Source organism: Lagenorhynchus albirostris, chromosome 15, assembly GCF_949774975.1.
Source record: "Lagenorhynchus albirostris chromosome 15, mLagAlb1.1, whole genome shotgun sequence".
Lineage (NCBI taxonomy): Eukaryota > Metazoa > Chordata > Mammalia > Artiodactyla > Delphinidae > Lagenorhynchus > Lagenorhynchus albirostris.
The window spans coordinates 34075108-34097233 of NC_083109.1; the positions used below are offsets into that span (position 1 = coordinate 34075108).

General features: G+C 43.5%; 1 protein-coding gene across 1 annotated transcript; it reads left to right on the plus strand.

The window, feature by feature from the left end:
• Positions 1–4690: 4690 nt before the first annotated feature.
• On the plus strand, positions 4691–16897 carry BMP2 (bone morphogenetic protein 2). Its single transcript, XM_060124088.1, has 3 exons — positions 4691–5769; positions 6910–7259; positions 14882–16897. The coding sequence occupies exons 2-3, from the start codon at positions 6917–6919 to the stop codon at positions 15724–15726; spliced, it is 1188 nt and encodes a 395-aa protein (XP_059980071.1). The 5' UTR covers positions 4691–5769; positions 6910–6916; the 3' UTR covers positions 15727–16897.
• The last annotated feature ends 5229 nt before the right edge of the window (positions 16898–22126 follow it).

Here is a 22126-nt window from a genome sequence, read left to right on the forward strand (position 1 = left end):
AATCTCATCACCATAAAACCTGAGACTGCAAACCACATGGCAGAGCAGTCCTCCTGGTTTCACTTCCCCTGCTGCTCTCCGCCCCTGGGCGCCCCTTCCCAATAAAATCTCTTGCTTTGTCAGCACAAGTGTCTCCTCAGACAATTCATTTCCGAGTGTTAGACAAGATCCCACTTCCGGGCCCTGGAAGGGGTCCTACTTCCTGCAACACCATCTCTTCTGCTGAATTCTAAATGCATTATGGGCAGAGATTTTGTATCTTTGTATTTTCTGGGCCCAAAGTGGACAGTTCCATGGCCATAATAGCTGCTCAAGCATATTTGCAGACTGGATATGTAAAGAGAAATATTATCATTGACTCTTCACAATATAATTAACACAGATTTTAATATCATTGACAAGATATGCAAATATATTGATATGAATATAATAAAATAATATTTAATGGATATCTAAAACAACATATTAGGAAGCTTATAATTATTTTTCAGAAGCGTGTGCTCATTTAACATTGATTTTTGCTGTCTGCCAAGTACAAAAGAAAATAACATGAAACAAAACGAATCTTCCAAGAACCACTGACATTAAATTGCATGTGTGTAGTAATTCAAATTGGGCAAATTTTGTTGTCTTGACACATGTATTCTCACTTATTTTTCACTACAGCTCTGTGAGGAGATAAGCAGTTAATCTTTACATATTATTCATGAGGGAGCTGAGACTATCAGAATTTGTTATTGGCTTAATCAACCTCAGTGGTAAACTTTCTGATGATAAAAGCTGTTAGAAAAGAAAAAGAAGAAGAAAAGCATACGAAGTCTATCTCAAAATCAGGCCATAAAATTTCAGGCAGAAGGCCAAGAAATACATTTAAAGATACATAGAGTAAGTAGCAATCGAAACCTTGTGTTTGTATGGCAGTTTTTACTTCTCCAAGTCCACACATGCTAAGCATTTGACCTTTATCATGCCATCTGAGGCAGGTAGAACATATCTATTTACCCCGATTAATAGATGAGGCCAAGAGGTGGCCATTTTAAATTCAGCCATCCAAACCAGAATTAAAATGTAAGTCACCCAACTATGTCTTGGGCTATAAGCAACATGTGTATAGAGCACCTACTATGCGTATCCTACAATACAATACAATCTAGTTAAATGCATAAAATTTATTGTCTCTAAATTTTTAAGGAGTAGTCAGTATTTGCCTGAAAGGAATAACCCAGACTCAGAATACTAGGCCTACTAGTTGGCAAATAAGTCACTTTACCCCACCCTTCCTTCCACCACATCTAATTATACATCACATAGGTAAAAGTTAAAAGTTTGATTGACCACATGCTGCTCTTTGCTGTGGCTCCTGGTTCCTGTGAAAGAACTTCATCCAGGTGAAGTAAGTGGAATTGCTGTTAAGTGTCACACTAGTTACAAGGTGACAGGTATGCTAACAAGCCTAGAGGTTTCCCTGAGGAGTTGTTGTAGGTTTCAGTGGAATAACAATTACAAGGTAGATGGATCATTTCATGCCTGCTGTGACCTTTACAATATATGAGAGTCATTATTTTAATGTTAATTTGCATAATGGTAGGTCTGAAAGAACAATGGTGAATGCTAATAGCTGCAGGATGCAATAAAATTAAACATCATCTGGGCTGAACTGCTAAAGGAAAAGTTGCCAAAGTATGACTGTTCAAGCACGTAATTTCATCCCAGGTCATGTGCACATCCAATCAAATGCGATTTCTGGTATCTCTTGAAAAACTGGCAATAAGTGACTGGAAGCAATAGCAGCAACCTCCTTTATATAGAATCCTAACCTGGTAGGCTTTGCTTTTTTTTTTTTTTTTTTTTTTTTGCGGTACACAGGTCTCTCACTGTTGTGGCCTCTCCCGTTGCGGAGCACAGGCTCCGGACGCGCAGGCTCAGCGGCCATGGCTCACGGGCCCAGCCGCTCCGCGGCATGTGGGATCTCTCCCGGACCGGGGCACGAACCCGTGTCCCCTGCATCGGCAGGCGGACTCTCAACCACTGCACCACCAGGGAAGCCCGGCTTTGCTTTTTTACATAACTTGTGTGTCCCCTTTGAGGGAGTTGAATTTTCAGCTACCATCACCTTCCCCAAATGACCCTTGACCCCAACTTTCACCACTCCCCACATCTGGCACATACACTAAATTTGATACACCCAGAAAGAATGACTCTCACCTTATGGGCTGAAAAACTTGCAATAAACCTTTGAAGAAGGTAGCATGGACCATGGCTAGCAGCAAGTGATATTTTCAAGGGAAATAGACACTGTCACCTCAAAGTAATAACCCTGCATTCTGAGTTGCAGGTGGGAAGGTAGCTGTGCAGAAAGAGAATAAAAAGAGGTCATCTCCATTTAAATTTATTGTTTCAAACTACTCCTAATGCCTAGAAAATGGGTAGGTTCGATTATCCTGTACTTCGCACCCCAAATCAGTCTTTTCAGATTATTTATTTACTTACATATTTACTTCTTTATTTATTGACTTCTTTCTCCCAAGCGTTCAAACTCATTTTCACCACAAGAGGGCAGCCATCTCTAAAAAACAGCCAGAGAGCCTGGATCTTAAGAGAAATAGGGCCAACATTTAGGAAGTTATGCTTGGGCAGGGCATTCAGCAGCCCCTGGGTAATCACATATCACACACAAGAGGTTCTGTGATGGGCAACACTGAAATGGGATAGAGTGTCCAGAAGTGCCAACTTTCCCTCCGATTCTTGATGATCAAAGATTATTTCACAGACTGACAAGGCTCCCGAGTTATGAAAGCCTGCAGCTGTGAGACATCCTTGATGTCAACACCAAAGATTTATTTTTCATCCTTACTTGAGGCACATTCAATAGCTGTCAGCTTTCTCCTCCTCTTTAAAAGCTACACACTGATTTAGGTTTCATATAAGTTTTGTTTTGTTTTTTAAATCTCACTGATGACAGAAACTATTGTTAACTCCTCAATTAAACTTGATAGGGAAGGAAATTGTTTCAGAAGCACAATAAACACTTTCTGACTTAAAGTGTCTGTGAAGAGAACATGTTCTCTTGCCAACTTGTTTGGTGTCCAATGATTCAGAGTGGCAAACAGCTTCCATAGTGCATTTTCAGGGAAAAATAGTACCATGTTCCTGAATATTTTGTCCCTCATTCCCCCCCCCCATTTATTTTCCTAGTAGGCAGTCTTCCTCATAAATACCTTATTTGACCTTTATACTTGCAGAAACAGCGAGTGCCTAATTCCCCTCTGTGAGTTACTAATCCGATTTACGTGAGCGGAACCTAGAATTATTTTAGCTTTCCGACTGAAAAAATAATACACATGGATAATAGATTGTTATGAGTTCCTGCTTCAGGCTTTTCTCTTTCTGCTCTGCAGGCTGAAGGGTCTGTGCAAGAGAACTTGATTTTGCCCATCTGGCCTTTTCCAAAACTTTTCTCCCTTTGGGTAAACTTGTTGAGCTGTGCATGGGGGGTCCTGGAATCCTGGAAAGGACTGAAAGCCTTAGCCTTGAAATTTGTGGTGCAGCAGATTTGGGGACTCTCTCAGCAGAGGAAGACAAGTCACTTGACCACATGTCACAGATCAGCTGCTGGGGCCTGGTGTAAGTGGGTGGGGCAGAAGGTTCTAAGGTCTCAGACCAGAATTGTCCTGTCTGCTTGGCTCACACTGTGCGTTATTTTACCTTCCTCTGAGTTGCCTCTGAGCTGGGCAAGATAAATATCACAAGGTATGAAGTGATTGCTACCGTAAGAAGAAATAAAATCCCTCTCATCCTCTCTTCTCTCTCTCTCTCTCTCTCTCTCTCTCACACACACACACACACACACACACACACACACACACACACGTGGACGTAAACAGAGTCCACAATGCACATGTCACGTATAGCAGGACATCCATTTCACATAGACATAAGTTTACAGAAATGTGTAGTTTCGTTAGTACATATTTACATATATGAATATTTGTGTATTACATACATACTTATTGGAGTAATAGTGCACATTTATATAAATACATTTACATATGTAAATGAATACATCTCTCTGTGTTAAAGTTTAAGTAACACCCAATGTCCAATCTCTAGTTTTGTTTTAATTCTCCTCCCACCCCGGGGAAACACAGAAGTGTGTACCCCAAGCCTATGCCAAGATGCCTTGTAACTTGGTTGAGTTCTTCTTTTAATCGACTATTATTGAACATCTTCAAACTGAAAGTTGAATAACGGGCCGGGAGGGGAAATAAGGCCCGACCCAGCATTCGTCCGGGATTTCGCTCCCGGAGCCCCAGCCAGGGGCCGCCGCTCCGACGGATCTCCCCTCTGAGGGCAGGGGCTGGAGGCGCGAGCGCCCCCTCTGCGGCCGCGAGTCCCCGCCCTCGGCCCCACCCCGCCGCGGCTGTCCCGGCGCGCCGTCCACACCCCTGCTCGCTGCTCCCGCCCGCTCGGGGATCCCCGGCGAGCCGCGCCACCGAGGGGGAGGTGTTCGGCCTCGGCCGGGAGGGAGACGGCAGGCGGCGTCCCCTTTAAAAGCCGCGAGCGCCGCGCCACGGCGCCGCCGCCGCCGTCGCCGCCGGAGTCCTCGCCCCGCCGCGCCGCGCTGCGCCCGGCTCGCGCTGCGCCCGCCGCTCTGCTTCCCACACCCGGCCGGGGATTGGCAGCCGCCGCCGGACATCGGCCGCCACAGGCTCCGCCGCCCACACGGACGACCTAGGCGCTATCGCCTTGCGGATTACTGCGGGCTCCGAGGCACCCGCGCCCGCAGACCCTGCGCGGGTTGGAGCACCCGGCCGTGCGCGCCGCTGCGCCGTGGCCTCGGCTGCCCGGGCCAAGCCGGAGCCTAAGACCGGCGTGCAGAGCGCCGGGGAGCCGGGAGCCGAGCCCGAGCGCCGCGATGCCGATCACCTCCCGCCGTTGCTCGGGGGCCTGGGACGTGCCGGCCGAGGTGTGATCGTACCCCAGGCTGGCCACAAAGGGCACAGCGGCTTGGCCCGGGGGCGAGGAGAGCGAGGGGAGAGCGCAGCCACCCGCTTCGGCAGCCCGAAACTCGGCTCGACTCTCTGGAGAATGCGCCCGAGGACGCCGGAGAGCCGGAGTCGCGGTGGTTTCAACTGGCTAGCGCTAATGGGGGTGCACTGGAGGAAGGCAGAGTGATGCGGGGGGGCAACTCGCCCGGCACCAAGATCGCCGCTGCGCCCTTCCCCGGACCCGGCGTCTCCCAGGATGGCTGGCCCGAGCCATGGGCCCCGGCGGAGCTAGCGCCGAGCGCCCGACCCTCGACCCCACAGTCCCGGAGCCAGCCCTCCGCGGGGCCACGCGTCCCGCGGGCTCTGGTTCCTAAGGACGACGACAGCACCAGCTTTTCCTTTCTCCCTTCCCTTCCCTGCTCCGCACTCCTCCCCCTGCTCGCTGTTGTTGTGTGTCAGCACTTGGCTGGAGACTTCTTGAACTTGCAGGGAGAGTAACTTGCGCTCCCCACTTCGCGCCGGTGCCTCTGCCCCAGCGGACCCAGCCTCGCCGCCTGCGAACCCCGCCGCCCCTCCACTCCACCGCTGGGCCCGACCCGAGACGCCTTTCCCTGCGTGCGGAGAGAGACTGCCCGGCCGGCACCCGGGAGGAGAAGGAGGAGGCGAAGGAAGGGAACCCGGTCCCTGCGCCAGGTCCTTCAGCCAGAGCTTTTTCCATGTGGAGGCTCTTTCAATGGACGTGTCCCCGCGTGCTTCTTAGACGGTCTGCGGTCTCCTAAAGGTAGACAACGTGGGCCGAGGCCGGGGCTGTGGGTGGGCGCGGGGCCCCGGCGGATGAGCCCCTCCCGGGGCCAGGTTGGGCCGGACGTAAACAGAGCAGGTCCACGTGCAGCCGAGCTCCTGCGGGGATGCCCCCATCCTACCGCCGCCGGGCGACCGTCGGCTTTGCACTCCCGGCTCGCACTTTTCCGCCCCTCCTCCCTCCCTTCTTTTCGGCATTTTATTAGGGCTGTTAACACTTAGATGATTTTATTTTTAAGGCAAAGAAATCCCTTGGAGAGGGTGGCCCCTGGATTTCACCCGTTAGCTGCCAACCTGTACGCCTTGCCGTGGCGATCCCTTCTGACTTTTTCAAGTTTCTCCGGGAGACCTGCTCTCTGTACTCAGAGCTGCGTCCCATTTGGGAAAATATTAGAAGTTGGGATTCTCCCTGTTTGTTTCCAGGAATGCGAGGGGGCAGTTCTCTCGTGCCACCTTGTGCTGACACGGGAATTAATAGATATTAGCCATCTACGTAATCCTATGAAGATACCTGCGTATCTTGACTGCATTGGGGGGAGGGGGTTCGGGGATGGAGTGGCCTGCCCTGACACCTCTGAGGTTAGAGACGTGGGCCACAGGTTGCAAGTGACTTCGGAAGTTGTGCCCCTGAGTTTACTGGCTCTGGAAGTTATAGACCGTGTGTGTGTATCAGGAAGTTCTATACAGTGCCTCTAAGGAAGTCACATGCACCATTTGTGTTTATATGCCAGCGAGCGCTGTGTGATTGGGTTAGTTTAGGGGACGGAGGGGTGTGAGACCAAACGGTGGTTTCCCCAGGTTCCCTGCACAGGCTGTCAGCGTGTCACAGAAAGAAAAGGTGACAGTCACTGACGCGGGCTGGGGGGTGGGGGTCAAATTTTGTCAGACGGATTGAGAATGGAATGGGAGGGTGAAATCCATCTGGCTCAGGAACTAAGGGTCTTCCATTCTCCTAAACGTTTGAGCTTCAGCTCCTCTGAAGTGTCTCCGCGAGTGTTGTCAGCCGGGTGGGCACCCTGGAGGAGGAAGCAAGGGGACCGAGCGGGAGCCGGGACCGCGGGGGCGGAAGGGGGGAGGGCTGGGCGGAGAACTCCGTGACTCATGTCGGCCCTGTCCTCAGGTCGACCATGGTGGCCGGGACCCGCTGTCTTCTAGCGTTGCTGCTTCCCCAGGTCCTCCTGGGCGTTGCGGCCGGCCTCATTCCCGAGCTGGGCCGGAGGAAGTTCGCGGTGTCTGCTGGCCGGTCTTCGTCCCAGCCCTCGGACGACGTCCTGAGTGAGTTCGAGTTGCGGTTGCTTAGCATGTTCGGCCTGAAGCAGAGACCCACCCCCAGCAGGGGTGCCGTGGTGCCCCCCTACATGCTGGACCTGTACCGCCGGCACTCGGGCCAGCCTGGCGCGCCCGCCCCGGACCACCGGCTGGAGAGGGCAGCCAGCCTCGCCAACACCGTGCGCAGCTTCCACCACGAAGGTGAGGCTTGGAGCCGGGGCGCGGGGGCGGAGACGGGGGCGGGGAGTCGTCCATCCAAGCGCCCCACAGTGGGCAGACAGCAGGCGTCCCTGGAAGGGCAGCTTGGCCGGGGCGCTGCAGACGTTTCCATGTTTGCCTCTGTAAGAACCTTTACGAACCTGACATTCACTCACTGCCTGTGTGGCGGGAGAGCCAGGGATTCCCCTTTGGTAAAGCTGCACCCTTTTCCTGGCTTGCAGCCAGAAGAGCGACTCCTCCTCCAGGAACTGGAGAGAAATCAAGTGATGGGGAAGATGAGGGCAAAAGGCTTGCCCCTAGTCAGCTAAACGTGCAAGAATTCCATAGTAGAAGAATGAGGAGGGGGGCAGATTGGGATCTCTTTAGGTCTGTTTGGAAGCCTTTGCTCTATAAATCTGCTTCTCTTGCTTAAGCCGGGGTTTCAAGCATGACAGAGCCAAGGGCAGAATTTTCAGAGATAGTATTGAAAAATCAAAGCCCAGGGCTCCAATGTCTTTCTAATTTACAGTAGATCTGGACCTGGTTTGGAAGATTTCAAATCCCTATCTAATCCTCGTGGGAGATCAATTCCACAATCAATCTTATTGTTTCCACAATGACTTTCTTGTCTTGTGCTTAAATCTGAGATGAACTCCGGAGTAGAGACAAGGCTAGCCTTCAGATAAAAGCTTTTGCAGCAACTGCCTGTTTTCCTTCATGTGCACTGAAATGTGGGGTTTTTTTTCTTTTATGATACTGGATGTGGTTCTTTTAAGGTAGGATGTTTATACTTGTTTCATCAGAAAGGCATTTAGTGGATTTGAAATGTCTTAGAGCAGCTAGTGAGATCTGTTGTACCCAAGTTCTTAGGGCAATTGGTCAAAAATATTTTCCACTTCAATTCTTTTTCTACACTTTTAAATGCTCCTTTGGCTTAACACATTCTAAACGAGCTCAGGTTCGTTCAAGTTCTAGAGAATGGTCCAAAGATGTATATCACAGAGCAGCCACTTGTAGGATATCAGGGAACTGGGATATTGTTCTGGTTTTCTTGCCTTGCCTTGCTGAGGTGGTCAATTTCAAGTGGAAATCTACCCTCTGATATAAACAAATCAGTAGTGTCACAGCCAGGCATTTTCTGCCAGTGTGAAGGAGAACTTATACTTGTGAGAACAGCAGTCAATAGTGGGAAGGGGTCCTAAAGGCCGGTCACATAACAAAAGGGACTTCATCAAGGCAGCTATACATAGTGAAGGGGACATGAATTGAAAAATCAATTCATTTTTCAGCACATTTCTAAGTGAGGTGCTGTCTGCTAGCAGAAATCATATTTGAAAGGAAATAAGATCTCATTTTACTCCTTCAGGATTCATCCACTGGAAGCAGAAGTTGTCTGTTGTCATGCAGAAATGTTCTTGTTCCTGTACATTCTGTCATCACCACCTTGGGGAGATTATAGATCCAGCTCATCATTCCCAGCTGCTGCTGATTAGAATTGTTTCTCTGGATAGAAAAGTAATAAGAATTGCTATTTCAGCCACCTCTCCTGGAGATATAGCATGGAAACCATTCTGAACTTTATTTTTAAGGCCAAGAAGGCACTGTGTGTGTCTCTTAGAACTTTAAAGGAAGATAGATCATTTAAGGCATTTGACACCTAAAAACGTTCAGTTGCATGAGGATTCCATCAGTGAAGTCTGCATATTTCTCCTTCCTCTGGAAGTGGCTCGACCAAAACTAAACAGTCTAGAACTTATTGGAGTGTATAATTTTAACTTAAAGAGCATGCTTGAGTTTATAAGTCAGAATTTATGTCTTTAAACGTGTAAATGTTATACACCAAATAGTGCAGAAGTTACCAACTTGCTTAAAATCAAGTTGCAATAATAACTTCAGATCTTTATGAAATTAGATAATTAAAAAAAGCTATGTAATGTTTGCCCCAAATTTCAACAAACCCATTCCTTTTCTTCTTAAGACTAGCATATAATCATTAAGCTACAAATTGCCCTTTTTTGAAGACCGTTTCATTTTTACGTAAACCAGAATTTGGTTTTTGTAAATATTCTTGTTTATAAAACATCCATGCATGGCACTAAAAAATCTTTTAATAAACCATGTGATTAAGGCTGCAGGTTTAAGAGCAGAATTTGGTTCCTAGAGCCTTTGTGGATGTTTTTTTGGTAAAGGACCTGATTACGAGAATTACCTGTTGGTTTTATTTGCGTGTGGGATCTGGGTGATTTGGCGAAATACAAGACAAGAAGTATCATGATGGCATTCTTTCAACCGATGTGTGAAGATAATGGGTCTACATCATAGGTGATCTGACACAGAAATTATCAGTTGTCATTTCTCCTATTAAGCTTTGTCTAGTCCTTTCTCCAGTGGCTTTTATTCGGGAGAGCCCAAGCGCTGGAAAATTTTTCTTTTTTCAAAGTTGTTAAAAAGTGCTTCGGAACTGCCACTGAGGATAGAAAAATCACTTCTTCAACTGGAAACAGTGTTGTGTGTTTTGCTTGTAGTTAAAAACACATTGAAATTGGTTGACTTGATTGGCCTTGCAAAAAATCTTCATTCTTTCCTGTCAGATTGGAATATGGAAGGACCACGCGCTCGCTCTCCAGACTCTGAAGGACACAGTTCTCTTTTTGCCCAAAATAACTGAATTATTTGCCTCTATGACTGAAGCTTTGAAATAGAGATTAACCCCGTTCCCACAAATGTAATTTTCTTGAAAATATTCATTTAAAAGGAAAGTTCAAGAAACAACCACTGCTCTGTGATGGAGCACTGGTATCACAAATTCCCAGTGCAACCAAAGGATTTGGACACATACACCCCCCCAAACCAGTGCTCATTTGGGGTGCTTCCCTAGTGTCCCCAGGTATTTCATTGTGATTGTGAAAGGCCCCCTTTAGGTAGAACAGGCATTCTATTTGGAAATGCTCATAGAGATTGAGGCTTTGGTGCCCAGAGATAGTTCTTGCACTTATGTTTTCCATTTTGCCTCGTTTTTAGTGGTTCCTCTCTGTTCCCCCTTGATCCCTCCTCATTGAGCTATTTTGTCTTTTTAAGACTTTCCCTTTGTGTGTTTCACCAAATAAGCAACAATAAGAGGGCCCTGGATCATTCCAAAGGTGTTGGAGCTAAGAGAGTGGGTAGAGGCCAAATCAGGGTTGGTGCCAACGACCATGCTCTTTCTTTTAGCTGCCATCTCCTTTGTTGTCTTTGTTTTTTTAACTGATTCATTTTAACCTTTTGTATTTTATCGTTGTTTTTCTCCTTGATACATCAATTCTCTAACCATTGTTTTATATTTTGGAAAATTTTATTTATTATTCTCCACTACTTTCATTTTATTTCAGGGCAGTGATTTCCAACCTTACTGATTTACTAAAACATTCCCAGGTTTTTATTGTTGTTTTCTTAATGGACATTTTTTGTCTAAAGAGTGTTGCAAAATTCTCAAAATGTAATGGCAACTCACTTTTTGCTAAAACCCATCAAAACTTGTCCTCATATACTGTAGGACAAACAGGCAGTCACAAAATATCAGTGGTTCCACACAAGATCTGTATGTCCCAGTGGCCCCTGCCACTTTACCTTTCTGCTTTACTATTCTGTTCTGTCTGCTTCTTCCACCATTTCTATCCCTTTAACTGGGACAGAACTTGCCCTACGGTTATCACTGTGTTAAATATAAATCTGCCTCTAATGGTTTTGACTTTTGCTTGAGTTTTTGACTCCTCCCCTATGTTAGATGGTGCCGTCTAGTGGCCAGAAACTTGGGAGCTGCAGTAGACTCAAGTTCATAGCTATGTTCTTAGTTTACTAGCTCTGTGACCTTAGGAAAATCACATAACCTCTCTGAGCTCCAACTAGTTCTTTTACAAAATGGAGCCAGTAACAGTTCCTCTCTAACTGATTTGTCATAAGGTAATTCATATAAAGTTCTTAGTGCCAGACCTGGCACAAACAACCATTCAGCACACTTGCTGTCATTATCGTGATGACTTGTTTCTTTATGTCCTATTCTCCCCTGGTCTAGGGAAGAGGAGGCCAAAGTGGACCTAGGCTAGCTGAGGGAATTCAGTCTTGGCTTTTTGAATGTAGATGAATAATTGATAGCGTAGATGATTAAGTTAGAACTTCACTTTTTGGAGGAGAGGTCAAATGTCATTGTTGCCTTATTTTTCTTTACTTTCCCACATTTTTGTAGCCATAGCTCCATCTATTTGGATAAGAACTTAGAGGTTCAAGAATCCATGTCTAAGATAGGCTGGAATCCTCAGATTCCTTGGCAAGTGCAGCTTATTCAATAAGGGTTATTTACAGAGAATTAATAATTGTATATACCTCCAGAAAAGCATACATTACCTACTTAGGTAAATACTCCATATTTTCAGAATCCCTAGGCTTGTGGTGATTTGCAGATTCTTTACTTCATTTCAAAACGTTCAGATTTTTTTCTGCCTTCTAGAAAAATTTCATGTTCCCTTGAAGATCAAAGGAGAGGGTAGTAGGTACCCTAACCTTGGTCAGTTGTTTTCCTGGGTTTGGGGGTTCCTATGACTTTCTGACTTATCTCTGTGACCAGAGTCTGCAGTCAGGGATCTTGTCATGGAGGCCTTTGTATTAAGGAGGGATAGTGGTCCTTCAGGGATTAGACTGACTGAGATGAAACTGCACAGTTGGAGAGGGATCTTCACATTACTTGTTAATGTTTAATAGTGTAATTTTTTCCTTTGCTAAGTGATTATCCTTTTGGCCACTTACCTCCAATGAGATTTTGAAGCACATGAAACTGCTTTTTTATAGGTTAAATCCAGTTGAATGGTGGTAGTTTTGTATAATTCAGTCTCATATTAGTCTTTTGGAGGGTTATTGTTCTATTTAATGCCCCTTTTATACCCATCCTCTTTACTTCATTTGCTTGTCTCTCGTGCTTACCTGGGAGATTGTTCCTTCATCCTCCTCCTGGCTGTGTGTGTCTGTGTGTGTCTGTGTGTGTGTGTCTGTGTGTGTGTGTGTGTGTGTGTGTGTGTGTGTGTGTGTATGATTTCTCTGGGCACCTTTGTTAATACAGCTGTTCCCCAAAGGCCCTGGATAATGTGCCGTTCCTTCCTCTCCTTAAAAGAAGAGAGAGCGCTTTTAGGTGTGCCGGGAGCAGCGAAGTCAGTTGCCCGGGTCCAGGCCTTGGCTTTGTGTCATTGTGTCTGATGGGTGTGCAGATTTTTAGGTCACTCTTCTTTTCTCTGGTAGCTGGTGGCTTCTCTGCTGAAAGAATGCCTTCAGGGAAAACATCAGAGGGCTCCTGAATTGCAGGGAGGAAAGGAAAGAAGGGGCTAAACACAACCCTTGATACTTGTCGGAGCCACAGAGGAGAGCTCTGGTTGATTGGTGGGAGGATTATTTTAAAAATAGTGCCTGGCCAGAAGTACCATTAGCCAGCAGCGGGGTTTAGAGCGGCTCCCCAAAGGTATCCGTACGGGTACCGGTTAGCAGGCTTGAGGGGACCGTGGGGGACTCCCTTCTTGGCCTGATGGTCTCCCTGTCCAAGGAGAGGCGATTTAGATCTTTCTGTTCTGAGTCTGGCTCCTCACCCCTGGCCTCAAGTCTTACTCCTTGGCCAACGCTAATGGTTCTTCTATTAATTTCTATATTATTTAACAAAAAGGCACTTTAAAATATGTTCCTGGGGCTTCCCTGGTGGCGCAGTGGTTGAGAGTCTGCCTGCCGATGCAGGGGACACGGGTTCGTGCCCCGGTCCGGGAAGATCCCACATGCCGCGGAGCGGCTGGGCCCGTGAGCCATGGCCGCTGAGCCTGCGCGTCCGGAGCCTGTGCTCCGCAACGGGAGAGGCCGCAACAGTGAGAGGCCCGCATACCGCAAAAAAAAAAAAAGTTCCTGGCAATTTATACTTGCATGTGAAAAACGTTCTTTAAAACCTTTAGCCTCGAAGGGCAGTTCACCAGCTTCCAGCATTACCTCACCTCGGAGCTGCTAGAAATGCTGCATCTCAGGCCCTACCCCAGACTTACCCACTGAATCAGAATCTGCATTTGAACAGTTAAGGTGTCCTATAGGTGTTTTGCACAGAGGTTGAAGTTTGAGAAACGTCCCATTAAAGCATTCCTCCATAATTTGGTATAAACCACCCCTGTTGACCTTAGCTTGCAGTGATGAGTGTTGCTTTGATGATGAAGGTTTACACAGGTAGAATCTTTGAGTGAGCGATCTGAAGTGATTATCCTTTGCTAAAATGTCTAAATTTTGTGAACAATGAATAGCCGTTTGGTTCAGGAGAAATACAACCAGAAAATTAATGAAAATATGGTTTCCTCTTATGGTGATGACAGGGCCAAATAGATTTTGTTAGCACTCAGGTTGGATCCTGAATGAAGCAGGTAAAATTTGTTGACAGTGAAATAACAGGATGTGGTAAAGCTAGAAGAAAGTAAACCCAAATATCCCAAATTCTAGTGCTGTTTACTATCAATTTAATAATAATGTGCACCTTTGATGATTTGCAGACTATCCATTCAAGGTGCTATGTTATATTTTATTGTTTGCTTGACAAGCAGTACTCCTTAAAATTGAAATTCTGGAATTTTAAATCAGGAAGAACTTTTATGAATAGCCCACTTGAATGACTATTTTAAAATAATGATAATAGATATAAAATGATTATTCTGTAATTAGATTATCCCTTACATCATTAATGTCATAATGACATTTCTGTAGATTTTTATAAATTTGGGGGAGATTTATCTGTATCCTGTAGCCTATTATTGGGTAGGTGTATAATTTTAATACGGTTTTTTTTTTTTAAAGATAAAGGAATTACAAACAGAAGAGAATTACTTTTTTTTCCCAAAAGCATCTGCAATGAGATTTTGCTTTTGAGGTCATAAAGAGGTGAGAGAAGAGACAAAGTTGGGAAGTTATTTCTCTTGAAATCATCCAGCCTTAATTACTACAGTGTCCTAGTACCACCCTTACGTTTCCAAAGAAGTAGATCCCTGTAAATGCCTTTGTCTCTGGACTTTTGAGTAAAATAGTAGGGTGTACTTTGCAAAATGTCATCGTTGATGTTGAGTTTCAGAGTCTTTAATTAGGAAGCTGAAATCTGTATATCGAGATTTGTAAATCATCTAAATTGCAGAGTAATGTTTTAGAATACTGCTTAAGGGATTGACATTAAAGCCTTTTTCTTTTTAAGAAATGCAATAATTTCCTCAAATCCTCACTCATTAGACCTCTATTAACTATAGTGCTGACTTTTTTTTTTTTTTGCCCTAAAGTCTGTGAATTCCAAAGAAATGCTTCACCATTTCCCCCATCATTATAGCCACCTGGAAGCAGTATTCACGTATTAGATTAAACACGTAACAGTGAATTGTGAAATTTTGTTTCATGGTGTGTATATTGACATAAATGTATAGAAAAGGGAGGATCATTTCTTTATCTAAAGGGCAAATTTTAACTTTCTGGCTGCAGATTTTTACATGTGTTAAATCAAACCCTGAAGTGATGTATATAAATCCTTATATACAATCAAATTGTCATACTTGCCTTACTGAATGATTTTTCTTTTTTTCTACTTTTTTCCATTAAATTAGAATCTTTGGAAGAATTGCCAGAAATAAGTGGAAAAACAACCCGTAGATTCTTCTTTAATTTAACTTCTATCCCCACTGAGGAGTTTATCACCTCAGCAGAACTTCAGGTCTTTCGGGAACAGATGCAGGAAACTTTGGAAAACAATAGCAGTTTCCATCACCGAATTAATATTTATGAAATTATAAAACCTGCCACAGCCAACTCCAAGTTCCCCGTGACCAGACTTCTGGACACCAGGTTGGTGACTCAGAATGCCAGCAGGTGGGAGAGCTTTGATGTCACCCCTGCCGTGATGAGGTGGACAGCGCAGGGGCTCGCCAACCACGGGTTTGTGGTGGAGGTGGCCCACCCAGAGGACAGCCACGGGGTCTCCAAGAGGCACGTGCGGATTAGCAGGTCTTTGCACCAAGACAAGCACAGCTGGTCACAGAGAAGGCCTTTGCTGGTCACTTTTGGCCACGATGGGAAAGGACACCCTCTCCACCAAAGAGAAAAGCGTCAGGCAAAACACAAACAGCGGAAACGCCTCAAGTCCAGTTGTAAGAGACACCCTTTGTACGTGGACTTCAGTGACGTGGGGTGGAATGACTGGATCGTCGCCCCCCCGGGGTATCATGCCTTTTACTGCCACGGGGAGTGCCCTTTCCCCCTGGCTGATCACCTGAACTCCACAAACCACGCCATCGTCCAGACGCTGGTCAACTCAGTTAACTCTAAGATTCCCAAGGCGTGCTGTGTCCCAACAGAACTCAGTGCCATCTCCATGCTGTACCTTGACGAGAATGAAAAGGTGGTATTAAAGAACTATCAGGACATGGTTGTCGAGGGTTGTGGGTGTCGTTAGCACAGCAAAATAAAATAAAATAAATAAATATATATATATATATATATATTTTAGAAAAAAGCAAAAAAAAAAAAATCAAGTTGACACTTTAATATTTCCCAATGAAGACTTTATTTATGGAATGGAATGGAGGAAAAAAAACAGCTATTTTGAAAATATATTTATATCTACGAAAAGAAGTTGGGAAAACAAATATTTTAATCAGAGAATTATTCCTTAAAGATTTTAAAATGTATTTAGTTGTACATTTTATATGGGTTCAACCCCAGCACATGAAGTATAATGGTCAGATTTATTTTGTATTTATTTACTATTATAACCACTTTTTAGGAAAAATAGCTAATTTGTATTTATATGTAATCAAAAGAAGTATTGGGTTTGTACATAATTTTCCAAAAATTGTAGTTGTTTTCAGTCGTGTGTATTTAAGATGAAAAGTCTACATGGAAGGTTACTCTGGCAAAGTGCTTAGCACATTTGCTTTTTTTTTTGCAGTGCTACTGTTAAGGTCACAAGTTCATGTCCAGAAAAAAAAAAAAAAGTGGATAATCCACTCTGCTGACTTTCAAGATTATTATATTATTCAATTCTCAGGAATGTTGCAGAGTGGTTGTCCAGTCCATGAGAACTTACATCCTTATTAGGTGGAATATTTGGATAAGAACCAGACATTGCTGATCAAATATAGAAACCCCCCACCCCTTAGTTTGCAGAAAGAGTAAAGCAGGACCAATAGAAATAATTAAGAAAAGATGAACCTGCAGGAAAGTGAATGATGGTTTGTTGTTCTTCTTTCCTAAACTAGTGACCCCTTCAAAGGGGCTGGTCTGGCCAAAGTATTAAATAAAACATAAGATTTCGTCATTATTGATATTGTGGTCATGTATATTTAAAATTGATATCTAGTGGCCCTCATGAAGAGTTGAAAATTGATTTGTATTTTACTTTTACCTCACCTAAGAGCTCTTTATGCTCAAAAGGACTCAATTTTCTAACTGCCTCTCCACAGCAAAATTGTTTTCTGCCTACCCCTGTTCTCTGTTCCATCAGCTTGCTTTTCTTTCCAAGGTTATGTGTTTGAACACATTTCTCCAAATGTTAAACCTATTTCAGATAATAAATATCAAAGCTCTGGCATTTCATTCTATAAAGGCCAACCTGTAAGAGAAAATGGTGCATTTGTACAGCGTTCACAAAGATTACCTTCTGTTTGCATTTTTGCTTCTGAGGCTACTCATTTTGGAGGGAGGTAGGGAGAAGGCAAGGAATAGTTGGAAATTTGCAGGCAAGTCATTGGCTAATTCCTAGGAATTAATCAATGATTTAGTATTTCACATGAACCTCTTTGGGGCAGGAAGATTTAAGAGAAAACCGAAGCAACAAAAATCAAGCCAAACCTGGGGAACCCAAGATAAAGTTTCAGAGATGATATCCCATGCAGTAGAGGCAATGGTGCCAAAAAATTAGAAAGGGAAAGTGTCTGAGATCAAGCTTCTACAAGGACATCTGCCAGTTGGACTGAAGCCCAAGCAGAATGAAGTCGAATTAGGCCGCTCAGAATGAACACATACCAGTGGCAGGGCTTCTGTGCTCTGGGTTGAAATCAGACCCAAGGAAGGGTTCGGTGGGTATGCTTGTATGGCCAGGGGACCCACAACCCCACAATTTTACTGGAAGTATTCTAAGGTCAATTTCTAGGACTTTGTGTCACCTCTGATCCTGCTGTGATTGGTGAGGCCTAGTTCTAATTTCCTTTCCTAGCCCTTCCTTGATGTGGCTGAAAAAAAGTATGTTAGTAAAGGAACAGAGTATTATCATCAGATTCTTCCCAGGAATTAACTTGCAATGACCCTGTTACATTTTGGGTTATATTTTGGGTGTGATAGATTTAACCCTCGTTTTGAGATTACGTAGATCATATTTTTCTAAAAAAATAGTACAAGTTATCTTTTATTCCTTCCACTGTTAAAATCTTTTAGTTTCTTTTTATCCCTATTCTATTGCTCTTTATGTATCATTGGTGTTAGACACCCCTGTGGAGGGCGGGATCGTCTTTGTCCCTTGGCATTCTTCACCCTCTCTTGCCATGGGTGTGAGGGGCAGGCTGCACAGTCGTAACATCTTAAAAAATAATAACCCACGTTTTCTCATCTCCAAATACTCTAGATAAGAGTTGTAAAAGTACAGCACAAGAATTTCCATACATTTGGCAGTTCCGTCCCTTTTTATTTCTCTGCTTCATTGGGTCTGATTTTCTCGGTTAAAATGATTCTCAAATGTTCTTTTCTCAAACGGTTCTCAAATGGTTCGTGCATAATATATATGTGTAAATATATATAGACATATATATGTGAATATATATAAATATATACACAAATATATGTGTAAATATACATACAAATATATGTGTGAATACATATAAATATATGTGTAAATATATATAGACATATATATGTGAATATATATAAATATATACACAAATATATGGGTAAATATACAAATATATGTGTGAATACATATAAATATATGTGTAAATATATATAGACATATATGTAATATGTATAAATATACATATGAAGATATATGTGATTAGTATTACATATATATAGATGACGGCATTTTCAGTTTAATTTCAGAGATTTTTTAATAGTTGAGGACTCTGACCCTCTTGGCAGCTCATTTGAGAAACATAATATTCTTACATATATTCTACATTCCTATAGATGTTTTGTCTCACATTCTTCATTCTGAGAAAAAAAGTGTCATAACTAACCCCATGACACTGAATGTCTTCAGTTTTCAGTCACTATTCTATAGGAAACTTTGAATCTTTTTAGAGTTGGCTTTTCAAAAAATGTGGTAAGTTTCTGAATTTGGGGAGATCACCTTTCAAAACTAAGTTGTGTCATCTCATTTTGTGCTTGTCTGGGCTGTGTGCACCTCCCTGGCATGGTTTTAACCTGTATGGCAGGTCCAGATTGCTCTGTTCATTTTTTGCCTTCAAAATTGGGGAAGAAGAAGATGAGTCGTTTACAAATTTCTCTGTGCTTCCATTTTTGCGTAATTTCTACTCCATTTGCTGCTTTAAATTGTACCTCAGGAGGCCAAGAGTGGAGAGATGATCTATCAGTCTGGTCTAGGTAGCAGGCTACATCATTACTGGATAATCTAAGTGTTCCATATCTTTTTCCTCAGCTTTTTATTGGAGGCGGAAAAATCATTTGTGCATTTCACAGCACTTTTTAAAATAGTGTATTTCTATTCTAGAGTCATATTAATGTTAAAATATTGATTCATGGAGTGTTAGATGCCACAGCCCCCCAGTCTGTTATAAGGCAAAAGGAACCTAGCGTTGCAGTAAAGAACAATTTAAGTGTAGAAATAAGTGTGACATGGATAGGCAATCACAAAGAAGTAGGACTGCCCTGGCACTATTCTATTCCTTTTCTGCTTTATTTTTTGCAGGGGGCAGGTAGGGTGAGATGGGATTAATGCAGGTCTGCTTCACTCAGGTAAATTGCTTTTCCTCTTGCCTGCACCCCACTGACATAAATTATAGCCTTATGGTTTTCTCCATGGCAGAGTTTTCTCACTGTTTCCCTGCCCTGCAAACTTCAAAGTGAACTTCTACTTAACTTGGGGGACCAATGCTCTAAATAAAACTTTTAGATTTTAATGTGCATGCGAATCACCAATACTAGCTCCAGGAGAATGCAGCCTTGATGTGTATACAGACCCCTTGGGATCATGTTATAACATAGGTTCTGTTGCCATGAGTCTGGGGTGGGGCCTGAGATTCTGCATTTCCAACACATTCCCAGGTGTAGCTGCCTTTACCCACCGGCTTAAGGTCTTACACATTGAGTAGCAAGGCTGTAAGAATTCTCAATCACAACAGCAGAAAGCGGTTCTAAGTTTAGGCCCCTTGCTAAGAAATAGCACTAAAAGGAAAAACAAAACAAAACAACAAAACCTGTATACAGGATGGCATTTGGATACATTTTATCTGAAATGATGCCCTACATATTTTTTTCAAAGGTATTCTTTTCCCCCACAAGATGACTGGCAATTTTGTGTTCTAGCCACCCTCAGACATGAAAACACTTGGTTGCTTATCTTGTAAAATCTGCTCAGCTTGCTTGCTTGGGCATGTATGTAGTCAGTTTAGTCAAATACGTGTCAGTACATCTATGTGGATGGGGGAGCAGGTGCAAGCCCTTAACGTACTTTTAAAAAGTTTTAACACTTAAGTCAGTCCACTGAGTTGATCCCGTGTGATCTTAGTGCCAAGCGTCTGAGTTAAAAGTTTTCCCTTTGAAGGCAGCAAATAGATGTCATACATTTGAAGCATTTGTTTATACTAAAAATGATGCTTTATTTTTTTTTCAAGTTCTAAGACAGTTCACTCTACAGCACCATTGAGCCTAGAGGGTGATATAAAGCTTCCCAAGCTAGTATTTGACATTTGCTTTAATGGATATTGGAATTTGTGATGCCACGGTTGGCTTCGAAGAAGGTGCTGAAGTGAATGGGCTCTGACTAGAAAAAGTTAAAGGAATTGACTTCCATCTGCAAAGGGGGTCAGCAAAGAAAGAACTTTGTCTTGGCCCCTCTTTTGTAGCAAAACATCTTAGGAAGGTCATCTGTTTAGTAGCCTCATTTTACTTTCTAAGGGAGCACTTTGAAGGTTTCTTACAAGCAACTCAGATTTGAATATTTGTTGAAGAAATGCTGAAATGAATGAATCCTAATCTCAAATACACTCTTTATATACATATATAACGTAGACATATATCGATATAGATATACTCACACAGATATATAGATATATAGATAGATAGATATACCTACCTTTTCTCTTGCAGATATATATACCCCAGGGGAAAAAAAATCTTGGTTTGTTCCTGTCTGGGGTCCAAATGCTGAGTGTAGGGTGCCTAATGTTGTATCCATTGGGTCTATCATTTCGTTTAGGTCTCCACACTTTGGACTGAGTCCTTCTGAGGTGCGTGAGCAGTGTGCCAGATATTGACTTGAACGCCACTTCCAGCCCGTGTTTGCCCTGCCTTCTGGGCCACACTCCAAGCAGTGCCAGGACTGCATTCTCGCTGCAGTGCGTGCCGATGAGCAGCTCTCTCTGCAAACCGCCCATTGCTGAAAGCTCCCCTCGTGAGGAACAGGCTCTCATCTGGTCTGCATTTACACTGGAACTGCTTGGCCACAACACGATGAGAGAATAATTATTGAACTATTTTACTGTACAACTATTTCCAAATTGTTGATTCTTTATTGATTTCAGGAGGCAAGCTAATTGCCCCATGGCAACTTGATGTGAACATTTAATGAAGATCAGGAAACAGAGTTTATGAAAAGCTTTGTATAGTCACTGCAAAGTTTCAAGAACTGTTTTATACTTCCTGACAGTGCTGGGCCGAGCTTAATGGTTTGTTTTTATTACTTAAGAGTGTAAACCTTGCTTTAGCCCGGTGTGTGGAAACTATACCCTCATCCCACATTACGCATTTTCGAGTTGCTTTTTCCTCACTCCCAACTTCCTTTCCTGCCATCTACAATCAGGACTTGTTCTGTTTTAATTGTCTGAAAGCAAGTTTCTATCTTTGCACCCTGAGAACCTTAATACACACACACTCCTAAATAAGTGTCTGCATTGTTTCACTTTGTTTTGGGTGGAGTTTCTTTTCGGCACTTGGTTGCTAGACAACCAACCAGACAAAAGTTAAAGATTGAAAAGGCATTTTTAAAGATGTCGAATCTCGGCTGCTGAGCTGTTTTATCTTTGTCTTTATATGGAAGGCTTAGTTCTCTTACCAGGTTACCCTGGTCTTTTGTTGCCGAGATGGCTGGTAGAAGATTTGTTGAAGTTGAGCTCTTAAAGCATTAGCTGTTTGAGAACTTTCTTAAGTGTTGTTCCCATTTGCTGGAACACGCTTCCCACCTGGATGGACAAAAAAAAAGCCAGCTTAGTTTCCAAGGGTGTGTTTTAAATCACTAATAAAGTGAGCTCCAGCCCCCAGCTGCTTCAATTGTTGCAAGGCAAAGAGGTAGAGAAAAGATTGGAGGCAACATTCAGAAACACAAGACGTCAGTTTATGGAGAATCCTATCTCCATGAAGCTGCATTTGGTTTTTGGTAGATAACATTGGAAATGCTTTTAAAAATTCTTAAAAGTCTAATTCTAAATCAAAGTCACTTAAACCATCATCATTTCAGTAAGATGTTTCAGGAGCACATTATAAATACCCAATCTTTAAACATCTGCCAAGTTGGACGTGTGTTCACAAGTTCATCTTGCATGTGTACACAATTTGTAGCTGACGTGCTTGTGCTTTGCTCACTTCAGGTCTACCCTTTTCCCTCCTCCATCCTCTGAGATGCTGTC

What these genes read in the sequence shown, in the direction of transcription:
- BMP2 (XM_060124088.1), top strand. Translation starts at nt 6,917, where the DNA reads ATGGTGGCCGGGACCCGCTGTCTTCTAGCGTTGCTGCTTCCCCAGGTC. An exon ending in GCGCAGCTTCCACCACGAAG is followed by an intron (nt 7,260 to 14,881) that starts GTGAGGCTTGGA and finishes CCATTAAATTAG; the next exon opens with AATCTTTGGAAGAATTGCCA.